Source organism: Nematostella vectensis, chromosome 5, assembly GCF_932526225.1.
Source record: "Nematostella vectensis chromosome 5, jaNemVect1.1, whole genome shotgun sequence".
Taxonomy (NCBI): domain Eukaryota; kingdom Metazoa; phylum Cnidaria; class Anthozoa; order Actiniaria; family Edwardsiidae; genus Nematostella; species Nematostella vectensis.
This window is the reverse complement of record NC_064038.1, coordinates 15,279,528-15,294,696: the sequence shown is the minus strand read 5'-3', so window position 1 is coordinate 15,294,696 and position 15,169 is coordinate 15,279,528. Positions and strand designations below refer to the sequence as shown.

Genomic DNA, 15,169 nt, shown 5'->3' with positions numbered 1-15,169 from the left:
TGTTTTGATCGATGACCTCAGGCTATTGTATTCACGTTCCTCCTGAACTGGCTGGAGACCGCACTGATTATAGACCATTTCTATACCTATGGGGCTCCGCGCGCGGCCTACGGCGCGCGGAGCCCCATAATAATGGCGGCCTCCGCCATTATTAGTGACACTGTTTCTATGACAACAATGTATGACACCTGTGACGTCATTGATTGGCATTGTACCTTTAATATAGCATAAGTTTGCAACTGGACTCTTAATTATAGTAATAATTTAAATATCTTTCCCAAAAATGTTTTTTTTTCTAATTTTTATTTAAAATAGAGGAATAAAAAAAAGATTTTGCCAAATTAAAATGTTTAAAAAAACACATCGATTTTAAGCTAATTATGTGATATCAGCATCTTGTATCCGCCATCTTGAATCCGCCAGCTTGGATTTAATGAATTTAATTTATTTTAATCAATAAAAACTGGGTAGCAAAATCTAAAGCTTTTTGACAATATTTAATCTTTGTTTCAAGTTTTATTTATGATTTCAGGTGGATATGAATGTTGTTTTTTTGCTATTTCTACAAGCACTATTTTGAGAAAAAACAACTCCCCTTCCTCCCATAAAATGGAGATGTAAATTTTTATGTTTTTTTTTAAATTTGGCATAAATAGTTTATTTGACATGGATTTACGTTGAGCACGTTGTATTAATAGTTGATCTTAACGACTTAAAGCGTTTTGCTTAATTTTTATTCAATCTATGTCTCAAAACTTGGTTGCTATGGTTACCATTGTACACATATCAAAATTTTGTTTACACCAAAATGATCCCAGCTAAATTTCCGGAAAAGTCATAAAATTTCAATGCTCTAGCCCTACTCTAATTCAACTAATTATTACAGATCAAAGGTGCTGGGGGCCTCAAAAGCCTCCCCCCCCCCGGTTTGAATAGGGTTAACACAGCACGCTGGTTGTCCGAACTCGCATCCTACGAGGACTATGATTTTCTTACACAAGGCCTTGTGGAAGGGTTTTAATTAGCACCTGTAGGTAAGGTTTACACAGAAGTCGACAACAATAACAATTACTCGGCCACTAATCCCACGGCGCGCAATGTGGTCGAGAAAACAATTCGAAAGAAAATTGGCAAAGGTAATTATGTAATTACAGCAACGAAACCTATGGTAGTGAGCGCATTAGGAGCTATTCCAAAGCCTGACTCTGCCGAGATTCGCATGATACATTACTGCTCGAGGCCGCGTGGCCTGGCAGTAAATGATTATATAGAAATTGACAAGTCCAGTTTTCAATCTCTCGACGACGCGATAAAGTCGCCAAAGTGGCTAAACTTTGGGCACACGCCAACCAACGGGTCATAATTTATACTGACAATCAAGCGGCTTGCGCGATAATTAACAAATAAAAGGATCGGCAACTAACAGAGTTATAATGCAGGAATTGCGCGAGGTGATTTGGTTCTATTTGTCATCAGTCATACCTCACTACGGAGTAACATGAGAAGCACGCGCGCTTGCTTATCGAGCCATTGTACGCTCGCTTTCACAGCAGCCACACGCCTACCTGATCGCAGATCAACTACTTCAAAAATTATACATTTACTTCAACTATTATCTTGGTAATCGTGAGTACTTCGGGGTTAACAACCAATCCATTGTGTTTTGATATTCTTTATACTAACTAATCGTCACTTGTTCTATATATTTTTAGTACCTTACTAAAACATGTCGAACAAAGCTGAAAATGCCTCCCTTGAGCACATGCTCGAAGATGAGGCTAGCGGTCCATCGACACCCACACGACATCACCGATGCAAACTGAATCCCACCGGGGTAAAGGCGAAAGCCACGAGGTACTCCGTACCTTGAACGATTTAAACAGAAACATGAACAGCATGGCGGATACTCTGGCCTCCTTCATGAGTGCACACACAGCACAGGGCGTCAACGCTTCAAGAAAGCGCAAAGCGGCACCGCCGGAGAACACTCTCAGTAGCTCGGACGACGACGAAGAGGGGGCGAAAGGTCCCAAGCGACGCGACCGAGCGGACCGTCTTAGCCACAGCGTGGAGGACGAGGAAATCGAGGAATTTCTAAAGTCCACTCAGCCTGACCCTAACGAGGGCAATCCCAACGAAAATGTACCCGACCCGGGTGAGGACGCGTTCTTCGATGCCCTAAAGGCCGATATCGAAGACGAGGAAGCGGTCTGTGAGGCGGTCAACGACCAAATAGCAAAAATAGCGAAAAAGCTATGGGGTTCGAGCATTGCGGCCGATAGGCTGAAGCCATTACTGGCAAAACATGCGAAACCGCAGAACTGCCACGAAATTACAGTGCCGCGTGTGAACCCCGAAATTTGGGCTAAAATGCCGGGGTTTAAGCGGAAAGCTGACATTAAAGTGGCCAATGTCCAGCAGACCCTGCAGAAAGCCACGATCAGCATTTTACAATGCTGCAGTAGCTTACTAAAGCAAACTAAAAAAGCGGACCCCCCTGACAACCTGTCGAAGGCAATAGACGCCATCCGCCTTGTTGGTCATGCCACGGCTGAGCTCTCGCACGTGCGACGGGAGCAAATCAAGCCCGTCCTGAACAAGGAGTTTGCCTCCCTGTGCGCTAAACCAGGCCAGGATCAGGATAAGTGTTGTCTGTTATTCGGGGAAGACCTGGCGAAGCAAATCAGGGACGCCAAGGAGATGAACTGCATCTCAAAATCGCTAGGGCCGAGACCCGAATTCAAACCTAACAAAGGAAAGCAGGGCGGAACGCCTGCTCTTGGACGGGGCGCGGTGGATACTATAGCTGGTCAAGCGACAGACAGCCTTTTTTGTCCATTTTTTGATGACACGCCGCATAATGGCCACCGGCCGCAGATCACGTTCTCCGAACATGAGTCAGGTATCATCGAGGCTGAGATAGCTAAGCTATCCAAAAAAGCTATTATTGAATCAGCACATCATTCACCGGGGGAGATTATCTCTAATATTTTTGTCCGTCCTAAAAAGGACGGTAGTTATCGCATGATCCTTAACCTTAAGGGGCTCAATGAGTATGTGACGTACCACCACTTTAAGATGGATACACTAGCGTCAATACTCAAACTGGTCGAGCAGAATTGCTATATGGCGAGCTTAGATCTTAAAAACGCCTATTTTTCAGTCGCAGTCAGCCCCTCGTTCCGTAGATACCTCCGGTTTTATTGGAACGATCAACTTTACCAATTCACTTGCCTCCCCAACGGGTTAGCCTCATGACTTCGGGTATTCACAAAACTGCTATAGCCTCCGCTCGCGGAGCTCCATAGGAACGGTCATATTGTCGCTAGTTACATTGACGATTTGTTCCTACAAGGCAAAACATATGCCGAATGTACAAACAACGTTATTGAAACGTTTACACTATTCGACTCCTTGGGCTTTGTTATCCACCCGGAAAAATCCGTGTTTATTCCGTCACAGAGCCTAGTACTGCTTGGTAACATGCCCTCCCTTTGCATGCTCCCTCCCTTACTCCTCCGTTCCGCGATTGCCAGTAAGTGGGTAGGATTCTTTAAAAAAATGGCTCGATAAGCAAGCGCGCGTGCTTCTCATGTTACTCCTCCGTTCCTGACTGATGACAAGATAGAATCTCAATCAAACTTCGACTTACAGGTAAGTCTCGTATAATTTTAGAATTATCCGCGATGTATAACTTCCATTTAAAATCGGTTTACATCGAACGGGGGGGGGGGGGGGGGGGGGTAACACGGTGGCGGATACGGTATATAGGTTACACACATTCCTTACCTTCTTCTCTACTTTTATTCCACTCTTTTGCGCGCTTTTTCCGAACGGAGATGTGGATAATATACTACCCCTAGCGCATATGTCTTCTTATAGCCTGCGTCTCATCTCTTCCGGGTGTACGTTATCCGGAGATTGCCGCCGAGCTTTAGCGCGACATGATTAATTTCCGGCAATACACATTTGAATCTAACAAGGCTACATATAAAACTCACAGAGCAACTTTTTTTTTAAGATTTTGCTTCTTTATGGGCTTTAGCCCCGTACCCCTACAACAACGGCACTTGCTTTTGTATGCAGCTTTTCTTGCGAGATCGCTTAAACAGGCATCGATCCGTAGTTACCTAAATATTATTGGCATTCTTCACAAAGAATTTGGATTACCTAACCCGCTGCTGAATAATTGATCGCTGCAAGCTCTTTTGACAGGCATTAAGCGCGCTAAGGGATCTCCCCCGAATCAGAAACAACCTATTATAAACTGCCCTTTTACATCGCATATTCGCAACTCTAAATCACAGGTCGAGCCTGGATGCTCCTTTCTGGGCGATATGTTTAGTAGCCTTTTACGGCATGTTTCGCAAGTTGCATCTGTTTGCCGACATCTGCCACGCGCTTCGACGCAGACAAACAGCTCACGAAAGCCGACATCACCATCCAGCCATAAGGCGCCTTGGTAACAATTCGTTGGAGAAAAACTATTCAATTCCGCAAAAGGGTTGTCGAAAGTCCACTCCTACGTATCCCGGGTAGCGCGATATGCCCAACATCAGCTATCGAAAATGCTTTCCACTTTAATATGGCTAGTGGCGCGCGTAGCCAGGCATTCGATTGGATGGAGAATCTCGCGCCGCGCATATTTACATATAACCAGTTCGTCACTAAGCTTCGCCATCACCTATCGCTATGCAATGTCACGCCGGGTTCGTTTCGAAGAGGAGCAGCCTCGTTTGCTTACCAGTCGGGAGTTGCTATTGAACTTATCCAAGCCCTCGGAAACTGGCGTTTGGACACAATACTTATCTATTTAACAATGCCTATAACAATCAGACTCCACTCAGCTTACATGATATGCAAAGCCATACTAGCCACAACTAACACATAACAAGTCCACAACACTGGGTTTGGGCACAGATTAGTTACATAATCAATTAAGTTTGTAAAATGGTATAGTGATACGATAATATTTGCTACGATTATGAATTTAAATGTTTCATATATTTGTTACATGGAATAACGACTGCAGGACCTCATCTGGTGTTTGTTGTTTTAAATAAAAATAATCAACAATGCTGGTGTATTTGGTGTGTTATCACGTAGAAAAAAAAACTAAAATAAGTTTTTATCTAATCTCAGTATCTTTAATGGGTTCGAATTATAATACTTTTACGACATGATATGTCGTATGATACGTTATGATACAGGATACGTTTAGTATCCTGTATATCTTTTATGCACACAAAAAAAATAGTAGGAAAAACACTTGCATTCACGAGTTTGCTCAAAGAGTCTTTGATTATTTCCACCGTCTAGCTCTTTTGAATGGTAAATAGCGACTTCACTGCCCTCCCCAGAAAAGGTCAATATTTGTGTATTGTTTCCTCTGGCCAATCAGAGAGCGTGCTCCCAAAACGGCCACGTGGTTGTTGGCCAAGATGTGTGATTCAAGCCTATCAGGATTGTAATCGGCGAGTAAGGCTGGTTAGAAATGATTTCTCTGTGTCGTCGTTAGGGAATATCTCGAACACAACAAGGCAAGAATGAGAAGGTACATTATTTAGCTTTTTATCTCTGCTGTTATTTTTGACCATAAAATTAATATTTCTGTCAATTTGTTGAAGTTGTGTGAACTGTGTGTAAGCTTCTGGTGGTTCCAAATGTTCTCCCTTGCACTTGCGCTTATGAATTGGCGAATAGCGCTAGTCACTTAATCAACTATAAATAGCCCAATTTTTTCTAGTTCTACTTTAACCGGCTGGACTTACAGACTAAGGACGCATAGATACAGTGTAAGCCTCGATTTGAGGCAAATTTCATGCGCACACCAGCGAGAATGCGTTGGAACTGGAACTCGCTGAAATTTGCTATCAATTCAATTGAAACCGAGGCTTGCACTGTATTTATGCGTCCTTAGTGCCTATGACCAGCAGGCACAGTGGAACTCGAAACTGGACTGATAAACATCAAACCATACAAGATCACCACTAAACCAGACCCGTACCCAGAGGGGGTGCAGGGGGTGCGAACGCACCCCCCCAACGGTCGAAGGTCCACTTTCGGTTCTCAAAAGACGTGCTATTTGTAGACAAAATAATAAAGCATCACCTAGGTCATACTGGTCACCAATCAGCTAGGTCTACTGGTATGTCACCAATCCATAAGTCAGACTTTTTTGTTGCCAAATCAGACAATAAAGGTCCCTTGGAGATACTGCAAAGGCAAAAAAAGTCCCTCTTTGTTTTTTCAGGGGTGGTCAGATTTTTATCAGAGAACTCCCTCCCCCCACTCCCCCCATCCATTTTTTTAGGATTTCCCCCCAAGAAAAATCCTGGGTACGGGCCTGTATACTATCGCATCACCTGCGGTGGAACCCCGGTCACTCTAACGCGAAATATTACAACTCCCCACAATCTCGAACTAACTTCAAGTTTAATCATTCGGATAGCTGTATCATTTTGCCTCGAGTATTCCAATTAACGAGGTTCAACTGACATACAGCAAAACGCGTCTGAATATGAGTTCCAGTTAACAAGGTTTTACTGCAAGATATATTATGCAAGTTCACCTGGCGGGACAGCAAATAAATGCTTGTTGCTGATTGGTTCTTCTATGGGGTGTCCAGGTGTTTCCATGCCAACGCGCAGACAATTAAAAGTTGCACCACTTTTGACGTAAAGACGCAGGACGTACATCATACACGATGCGAGACGCAGGCGGGAAGATGAACGAGCTTGAAGACATCTGCACATTTAAATATATATAATGAGGTCCTGTTAATATGGACACTGTTACGGGCTTGAAGACATATCTGCACAGATAGATACACACAATGAAACCCTCGTTAATAAGGACATCGTTACTGAACTGCGGTCATATGTACATTAGTCCAGTCAATCTACGGTTTGAGATCGGACTATTTGCAACACAAGGTTTTTCAACGTTTTTGTATTAAATAAGTCTACTTTTCTAGCTTTCTAAAAGTCTAAAAATATCGGAGCACGCAAACACTCCGAAAAACCGCATCAAATTTCCCCATACAAGGTTTGAATAAAAAAACACAGGGGTCCCAAATCATGAAAATCTCGAAAAATATACATACTTTAGAAAAATAAAATTTATACCACTATAAATGGGTAAGACATATTTATTTCTTCACGATCTGGATAAAAATCAACGTTATCTGATATAGCTTATCTATTTTGGGCAAAATACACAGGCTTTTAGCTATCTTTATGGTCTTTAGAAGTAGAATCATGCACATTATCAAATTATTATTATTAGTTTAAGTTTGTTTGATTTTAATGGCGTCGTTCTCAAGTTTATTGTTATCTTTCTGCAACCCTGCTTTCAATTATAATTATTAAGTGGGATTTTAAATGCAGGACCCCAGTGATACCACACACAGTCTGAAGGGGCTTATCCTGAAAGTATAAATTTTGTCACCATCACGATGCTTGTAGACATTCAAGCCTTTTAGACATTTCTGAAAGTTCTTGCGGAAAGATCGCCCTTTTTTGCAAGACCCTACACTGAAAAACACCTGCATGGTGTCTAAGCCGACAGCGCAGTTAATGTTGATAGCACTAAAATGACTCGAGAAGACATCTTGTAAGCAGATAGCACAACCTCTCAATCGGCAGTGCGCATTGACATTGACGTAGTACATGTTACAGCTGTTGCTTCCAGCGCTCAATTCTAGCTCATCCCCAAAAGATTTTGAACAACATTTGAGCTCTTCTCATCCAGCATTGATAGATTCTATGATGAGAGTGGTGCAGAAGCCTGTTTTGGCCGAGGCCATTTGTTCCACATTGGATGGATACCAAAACACTATCACCGGGCTTCCATATGTATTGTATGGGGGTGCTTTTCTACACTGAATACTCTGTAACAGGAAACTGACGAAGATTCATTTCACGAAGATTTAAACTCCTGTTGTAACTGTAACTGTATAGTTGTGTTTTGATCGGTAACGCCGATGGCTTCTCAACAGAGGTCATTACATAAAAAAAAAAAAAACAGATCAGGTACAATTGGAGCCTCCGTTACGTTCTTTTTAAAACATGGCGGTCCCTATTAGAAAAGACAGGCAGAATTGTATCCAATTGTTGAGCAAGTACACGAGGTCTAGCGGTTGTGGCCCAATGGACACGGAAGCGGATGACGAATCGATGATATGATTGTTTCTGTGGAAAGCTGAAGTAAAATCGTCCAAACGATTAGCATCACAGTTCCTGTTGGTGACGAGACACTTCCGCATGGAAACCCATGACATCTACCTGAGCGGACATCCCAATCGACTCAAAGATGGGGTGAATAACGACCTGAAATATCAGCTAGGGAAAATTGAAATGTCATGACAATTTTTAGTTTTATTTCAATTTCTCTATTTTTTTTTTTGCATTCTATCCATGCGCTTCTTGGTTGTGATACCACCTTCCATGAATACGGGTAGGAAAGGAAGCATCATTCAAGAAGCTTGTCTGCTCACCCTACATCCGCGCACAGGCAGCAGTTACCAGGACAGAGCTAAGAGAGCCACAAAATCTATCCCCGACTTCAGCAGCAGCCATGTTCAACAGGTCCAAGTTCCAGTATTCTATTAAGTCGATATAAGGGCGCTCTGAAGTCTGAGCCTAGATTTTATTCAACGACAGATAGTCCTCCAGGACTGCAGCACTTTTAGTGCTCCTGTCGCAAGAACAATCTAGAGTGTTCGCCCTATGGCCAATGCAAAGGGTAATCGTGTCCTAATTTATTCTCAATCGAAGACACGGATTCCATGGATTTTATATGTACCCACGAGTAAGAACCTAAAATTTACGAACCTGTAATAGGTTCTTAACCCATTGACTCCTGGCTTTTTTGGAGCTGAATTTACAAAAAACAGACTGAAAACAGATACCTCCCCCCCTATTCTGAGTTTTATACAGCCCGTCAAAGTCAAACACAGCTGCACCTAGTCAGCGGTATCCAAGCTTTCCAACAGTGCTTTGCGGTCCCCACTTTTAATCCCTCGTCGATGTGCTGAAGCCAGCACAAGTTGATGGTTGCTTGTATTTTTCATCAAAAATACAGCTATGAGCATATTAGGAGAGTGTCTCAGGACATCATGAAGTCTTTTGGGGCATAATTGAGTGCTTTGCTTATGGATATTTGCAAGCAAAGGTGGATTCATGATGATTTTTTCTTGTTTGGCTTTGCCCGGATAATAAAAAAAAAAATTTTCTAATGAATCACCACAGCTCTCCTAAGGGACCAGTCATTATTTATCTATGGGGGGGGCTGGGTAATTTTCCAGTCAAAGGTGAAACTTTTGTCAAAGCCCCCCCTTAATTGAAGAAAATTGCAGATAGCCCCCCCTCCGTATTATAATTTTAAAAGATGACCCCCCCCCCAAAAAAAAAAATGGGGCACCTGAGACCTACCTAATAAAGAACGAAATCAGCAAATCTTGAATTTTGTGTAGTTTTTCGGCCACTTCTAGATGTAAGTACCTCTGCAGAGCCACCTTCCTCATCGCCATCGCAATCACTACTATCACTGTCACTGTCACTGCTGCTGTCACACAAAACGAGGTCTTCATCACTGTCACTTTCATTTTCACTATCTTCAGAACCAAATTGTTGATCAAAATCTGCTACAGGTTGATCATCAGGCACAGCTCTTCTATCCTGATTGTAGTAGTGAACGGTAATGCGCCTGATTTTGTCCTTTTTCTTCCCTGTCTTTGAAAGGTTATAATGGATCAAATACTTATCAAGTTCTGAAACGACAAGTGATGGCAGCTTGCCATTCTCAATAAGTTCCTGCCAGTTGTAATCAGAAACCTCCTTCTTTTTTCGTTCTTGCCTTGCATCTTTGCGTTGCTTTTCCCGGATTTTGGAGATGGTTTCCAATGACGATAGATGTTCTAAATAGGATCTGACATATTTTTCGTCAACAATAAATGCCTGGGAAAATTTCTTGATTTCTTCATTGTCTTCGAGGGACAATTTCTTTTGCTCAAATAACTTCTTAATGTTAGCTCTTGGCTGCCAGTCATCTGGACCACGATCATTTCCCTTGCTGTCTGTGAGTGGAGTGCTATGAACATTCTTGTAATGGAACTCTGGAAGATCATCGGCGCTTGGAAATGGTCTTGGTATACGGGTCATTACTGGGCCGCTCCATGGATTTTTCAGACAATACTCACATGAAGTACCCAGTGTTTTCTTGCATGACTCCTTTAGAAATTCCGTATACAGTTCCCCTGTCTGCAGGTGTAGTTCAATGAACGTGAATATCTTATCAAAATAAGAAGCACCAGGCACAGTTGCTCGAAGAGACTTCGATTTACTTGTATATTGCGACAGATAGTTGTCATTAAAGAAGAACATATCATCTGGACTTTCCGATGCTATACCATTGATGAAATCTGATAACACGGGCGCACCGTCAATTCTTTCAGCAAGTTGGTGTGTGATTCTCCACGCATTCCGTTCCATCCTTTGGTCTTCGAGTGCATCAAATTCTTCGATGGTCAAATCAGCTATCTCCTCTTTCGTCATTCCATGAAAACGTTTGTAATGTTCCCATTTGATAATGGCTCCATCAACAACAGCGTCACCAATTGCAGAGTTTGTGCGCTCCGCCTCATTCTGCCCACTATCACCCCTTGAACGGTGTACTCGGATACGGTAATCGCGGTTGTATAACCTGTCTAACTCTGCACTTCTAACCTTAACATCAACATTGTTAACTCCCACTCCTGGACCAGCGTCTGTGAACTCAGCCCAACGTGGTTTGACTTGCGGAAGCTTAAGTGAACCCAGGTGCTTTAGAATTTCATCAGCTTGTGATTTCATATCCATAAAACTGCCGATTTCTGGACAGTTATCCTTCCTAAGCGCCTCTACAATTATGGAGCAATGGTTAATCAGTGGTATCATGGAGCTTTGAATGTTCTTGATTAATTCGCATTCTTGTTCACTCATCACATTCTTTGTTACCTCAACTGCATCAAAGCAGATATCAACTCTGTGTAGAAAATGTGTTAAACGTTTTAGCTCATATTCTTTGTGAGGGCATGGTTCCGATGCACTCATCTTCTTGAGATCTTCTTCCATAGTCATGTCGTCGAGTAAATATACATCTCCATACAACGAAGAACAAAACTGGCGAAAATTTGCAGAATACTTGACGAAGGCATCTTCTGGTTCAACTTCGTGCATATCTGGGTATACACACCTTAACCTATGAGTCTCATTAGCCCACATTGTTCCTGATGACGGCACGTATGACTTTGGGCGTACGATAACAATGTGATTATCATTAACGGTTATCAGCTTTTCAGATCCATCGTCCATAGTTATACTCTCTTTTTCCATTATTCTATGTGCAGCGGGAGTTTGATAAACTGCTTTCTCTGGCCAGTCGTACTTCGGCAACTGCCTTGCGCCTTCACCGCTAAGTGTTAGAATCTTGGTATTTCGAGTCTTTTCAAGTCCCTCTAGGAAGATACATTTAAAGGACTCATTAATTGAATTTTTTTCTTTTTCATTAGATTACTCAACCACTCAATTATTGATGCATAACTGGCAAATTATATGTATATATCTATGACTAAAAAGATTACGCCGGCAAGTATTGTGGCCCACCTACTATAGTAAACTATTTTCGTTTGTTATCAAAGTTTACCTGACGTTCCAGGTCGTATGTATGCCTTATCGTCCATAGATTTAATAAAGCTGAACTTCTGCTTCGACTTGTCAGAGGACAGGAATTGTTGGACATTTTTACAGTGACTTCGCTGATGATGAGTGTTTTCGTTATCACAATCTTCTGCTTTCGGTGGCTTTTTTGTGCAAAATAACCCTTTGCCAATATGCAATTTTGCTTGACGACTTCTGACGTTTTTTGGACGGGATCTGTTCCAAGGGGTTGTGGCAGACTTTATTAACTTCTTGCCTTTCTGGAGTAGCCTGTAATTAGCAATTGTCAGTAGATCTCCCTTCTTCACGCGTCTATTTGTGAACATCACAGGATTATGCCTCCTGCCATGGTAAGTGGCTTTATCTTCAATAGCTTTGGCTATGAACTCTTCATCTGAAGAATCAAGTTGTTGATTAGGACCAGCACCCAGTTTTCGTTTTTTCATCCTGTGAGACTCTACCAGATTTTCTGCTGTGCGTTTTACTCTCTGTTGTATTTTCTGCTTCACATACTTGTCAGCTTCATCTGGGTTCTCAAGACATTTAATGTATTTTGCATTGTCATCAAGTTGCTCCTTTGCAATATCCAATTTATCCTTGACTTCACTTATCAGATGATCTTTCCAAACACCATTTTTCTTTTCAATGAGCGATGTATATCCATCTATTTGAGATTTCAGATGTTCTGTCTTATCTCGCAAACGTAACATAACACAGTCACCTGCAGCAACCTTAGCTCTTTCTATTTCCTCGGTAATAGCTTTTACATTTTGCATACTTTTCACCAAAGAATCAGGATGAATGCCAAGCTCTTCAATTTCCGTTCTTGACCGGTTTGCTGCAATTAAAAGTTTTGCACATTTTCTATCCCATTCCGAGTCCATCGAGTTCAAAATACACTTCAAGCTGTTTGTTTTTATCTCAAAACGAGCTCTGTATTCTTGCACATACTCATTCTCACTTGTAACCATGGTAAGAAGCTCAGCAACAAAATTTGGGACATCCAGCTCACTTGTCTTTAAAATTATGTACCGTCTGTTGTACTCAAGAAAGTTTACAATATGTACATGCAAACCATAATCAGGGTGCAGGAGAATGTCTCTAAAGTCTTTTTTCTCAACAGCATTTTCTTGGTGTCCACAATACAGTTCATATGCAGTGTCAAAGTCAATATATCCAATGTGCTTAGCATTGCCCACATCTGGCTTCAGTAGAAGGTGACTATGAATTTCAAGGAGACCTTTAAGTTTTTTCTCCTTTTTTATATGTCCCAGCCTTCTTACTTCTTGATATTGATAGTTTAATAAAAAAGCCAAGCCATCGTCTTGACAGGCCTGCAATGAAGTTCTTAAATCTATGCTAGTTTCATTCACTGAGATGGACTTACTATTAAGGCGGATATCATGTTTGGTTACTTTTGGATTGGTTGTTGTGTCAGTTGAAGTAACTAGAGGCGAGTTTTCCACATTCTTTTCTGTAACAAGTGATGCATTCATTATACCATCCATGTTTGGACTGCTTTAGTTATTATATAACCTCAGTAAACAGTTTTATAGTGAGCCCGCGTTACAACGACGGAAGACATTAGTCTCCAGACCCCACTCGGCGCTTATTCAAGATGGCGGATGAAGCGATAAACAATGTGACTAAATGGCTCCATGATTGTGGATTATCGGAGTTTCAAAGCCTATTTGTAGACGAAGGATACGATGATCTTGATGTTGTTGCTACAATAACTGACCAAGAGTTGGAAGAAATAGGAATTTTGAAAAGAGGACACAGGAAAAAGATATTACTCAAGATTGAAGAACTCAAACTTTCAATGAGACAGAAAGCAATTAACAACAAACTCGATGCAGTCAAAACCAAAACACCTTTAGTTCAGTCAGGTATGTTTAAAGTTTTGATATTAAGATCTTTTTAAAATGAAGATATAAACAAGTTTTGTTGTTGCAAAAAATTCAAATTGCTTTAGTGCTATTGTGAACAAAAAGACTAGAATTTAGAATATTTTTACCTTACATAATATAATGTACACTGTACTCTGAAGTTCCCAATAATAGTTCATGCACTTTTATGTATTTTAAAGAAATTTTGATAGCCCATGGTTATTAATTTCCACTTATATATTAATCTGTTTATTTTCCTCTATCCCATATTCAAGACTTCAGAGTATTTTATTACTCACAGTCAAACTTATTGTCATTTTTGTTAATCCTCTTTTTCTCCAGTTCTCCCAGGTTCTTCAAAGCAACCCACAAGAGATCCATTGCCATACCAAAAGTCCAAATATTGGTATGAAAACCCTCAACACCCACGTACTAAGTATTTCAATGAAATCTTGCCAGAGATGTTTGAAGCTGCAAAGCCCCATATGAGTGACTGTGCATTTGAAGAGTACCTATTTAAAGAGAGAAGAAAGAGGTGGGAAGCAAAGACCGAGACAGAGAAAATAGAACAGAAACTCAATTATATTTTGAGTAATGATAACAATGCTTGCTTTGGTAAATACTTGGGCTCTCTGCCATGCATCAGTCCAGCTGATGTTTCAAATTGCGAGCGTGGAGTCAAAGAGCTATCATGTTTGGAAAAAGCACTTCTTGCACGAAAAAGTGAAACTGAAAATAGTTATGGTGAACTATTCATAGCCAGTGGACGACACTCTCATGCATGGGCAAAGGAACAGGAGAAGTATTATGAATCTCAGATTGGGCACTTAAAAGGTCTTATTGATACAATAACAAATGCCAAGTCTAAGCTTATCAGTATTGGAGTAACCTATAAGTCATTATCTTCCGTAAGCTTAAAGAAAAAGTCAAGTCTTGCAAAGAGAAGAAGAAAAGAAAATGCTTGCAAAGCCAAAAAAAGAAAAAGGAAAAGAGAAGACACTGCAATGCATAAACTGATTGTCAAGCTTACAGATGAGTTTACCTATACTCTCTGCTTCCCTGATGGATATAATGTAGCCTTACAAAGTCAACATGCTGTGTGCGAGGATGAGATTAACACTGAGGCCTTAGGACTGTTGAAGAGTTGTGACATCATGAAGTTAGACCTTCTATTCAATCAGGGCTTTTTTGCGCTCGATGCACTTGCAATAATAGGGCAGACCATTGCTGCACTTTAATAAGATGATGTTCACTCTTTTTGTTGAAAATGTTGTTGTTTTACAGAAAATTATTGATAAATGTCATGATATTCAAATGGTATTTTCATAAATTGTCAATTCTTTATCCTACATAACATCTCATCTAACTGGTTTTCAATATAACAACTCTTTGAAAAATCATGCTGATTAACAAGATGGCCCCCCCTGTTTATTGTACCTAAAATACAATGACCCCCCTCTTTGCTAATTTAAAATGGCCTTGACCCCCCCTTTTTTTCTCCCAGCCCCCCCTATAGATAAATAATGACTGGTCCCTAAATGCTGTCTTTTCTGAAACCAAATTGATTCCAAAATTGTTTAC

At 41.1% G+C, this 15,169-nt stretch overlaps 4 protein-coding genes across 4 annotated transcripts in view; 2 read left to right on the top strand and 2 right to left on the bottom strand.

Moving 5' to 3' along the window:
• LOC125562945 overlaps positions 1 to 8,579 on the bottom strand; it is a 28,965-nt gene extending 20,386 nt beyond the window's left edge. Inside the window, exons 1-2 of the mRNA XM_048727301.1 lie at positions 8,503 to 8,579; positions 6,572 to 6,747 (exon numbers count right to left, since the gene is read on the bottom strand). Coding sequence (XP_048583258.1) covers positions 6,572 to 6,747; positions 8,503 to 8,579 — 253 coding nt within the window. The remainder of the gene's footprint in view (positions 1 to 6,571; positions 6,748 to 8,502) is intronic.
• On the top strand, positions 692 to 3,664 carry LOC116620902. The gene is made up of 2 exons (XM_032386861.2): positions 692 to 3,071; positions 3,602 to 3,664. Exons 1-2 carry the CDS (start codon positions 1,813 to 1,815, stop codon positions 3,615 to 3,617), a joined length of 1,275 nt encoding a protein of 424 aa, XP_032242752.2. The 5' UTR covers positions 692 to 1,812; the 3' UTR covers positions 3,618 to 3,664.
• Positions 8,580 to 9,260: 681 nt separating the features above from the next.
• On the bottom strand, positions 9,261 to 13,207 carry LOC125556678. Its single transcript, XM_048727826.1, has 2 exons — positions 11,686 to 13,207; positions 9,261 to 11,497 (listed from the first exon to the last, which is right to left on the bottom strand). Exons 1-2 carry the CDS (start codon positions 13,205 to 13,207, stop codon positions 9,435 to 9,437), a joined length of 3,585 nt encoding a protein of 1,194 aa, XP_048583783.1. The 3' UTR covers positions 9,261 to 9,434.
• Positions 13,208 to 13,317: 110 nt separating this feature from the next.
• Positions 13,318 to 14,903, top strand: LOC125563082. The gene is made up of 2 exons (XM_048727827.1): positions 13,318 to 13,588; positions 13,931 to 14,903. The coding sequence occupies exons 1-2, from the start codon at positions 13,318 to 13,320 to the stop codon at positions 14,824 to 14,826; spliced, it is 1,167 nt and encodes a 388-aa protein (XP_048583784.1). The 3' UTR covers positions 14,827 to 14,903.
• The last annotated feature ends 266 nt before the right edge of the window (positions 14,904 to 15,169 follow it).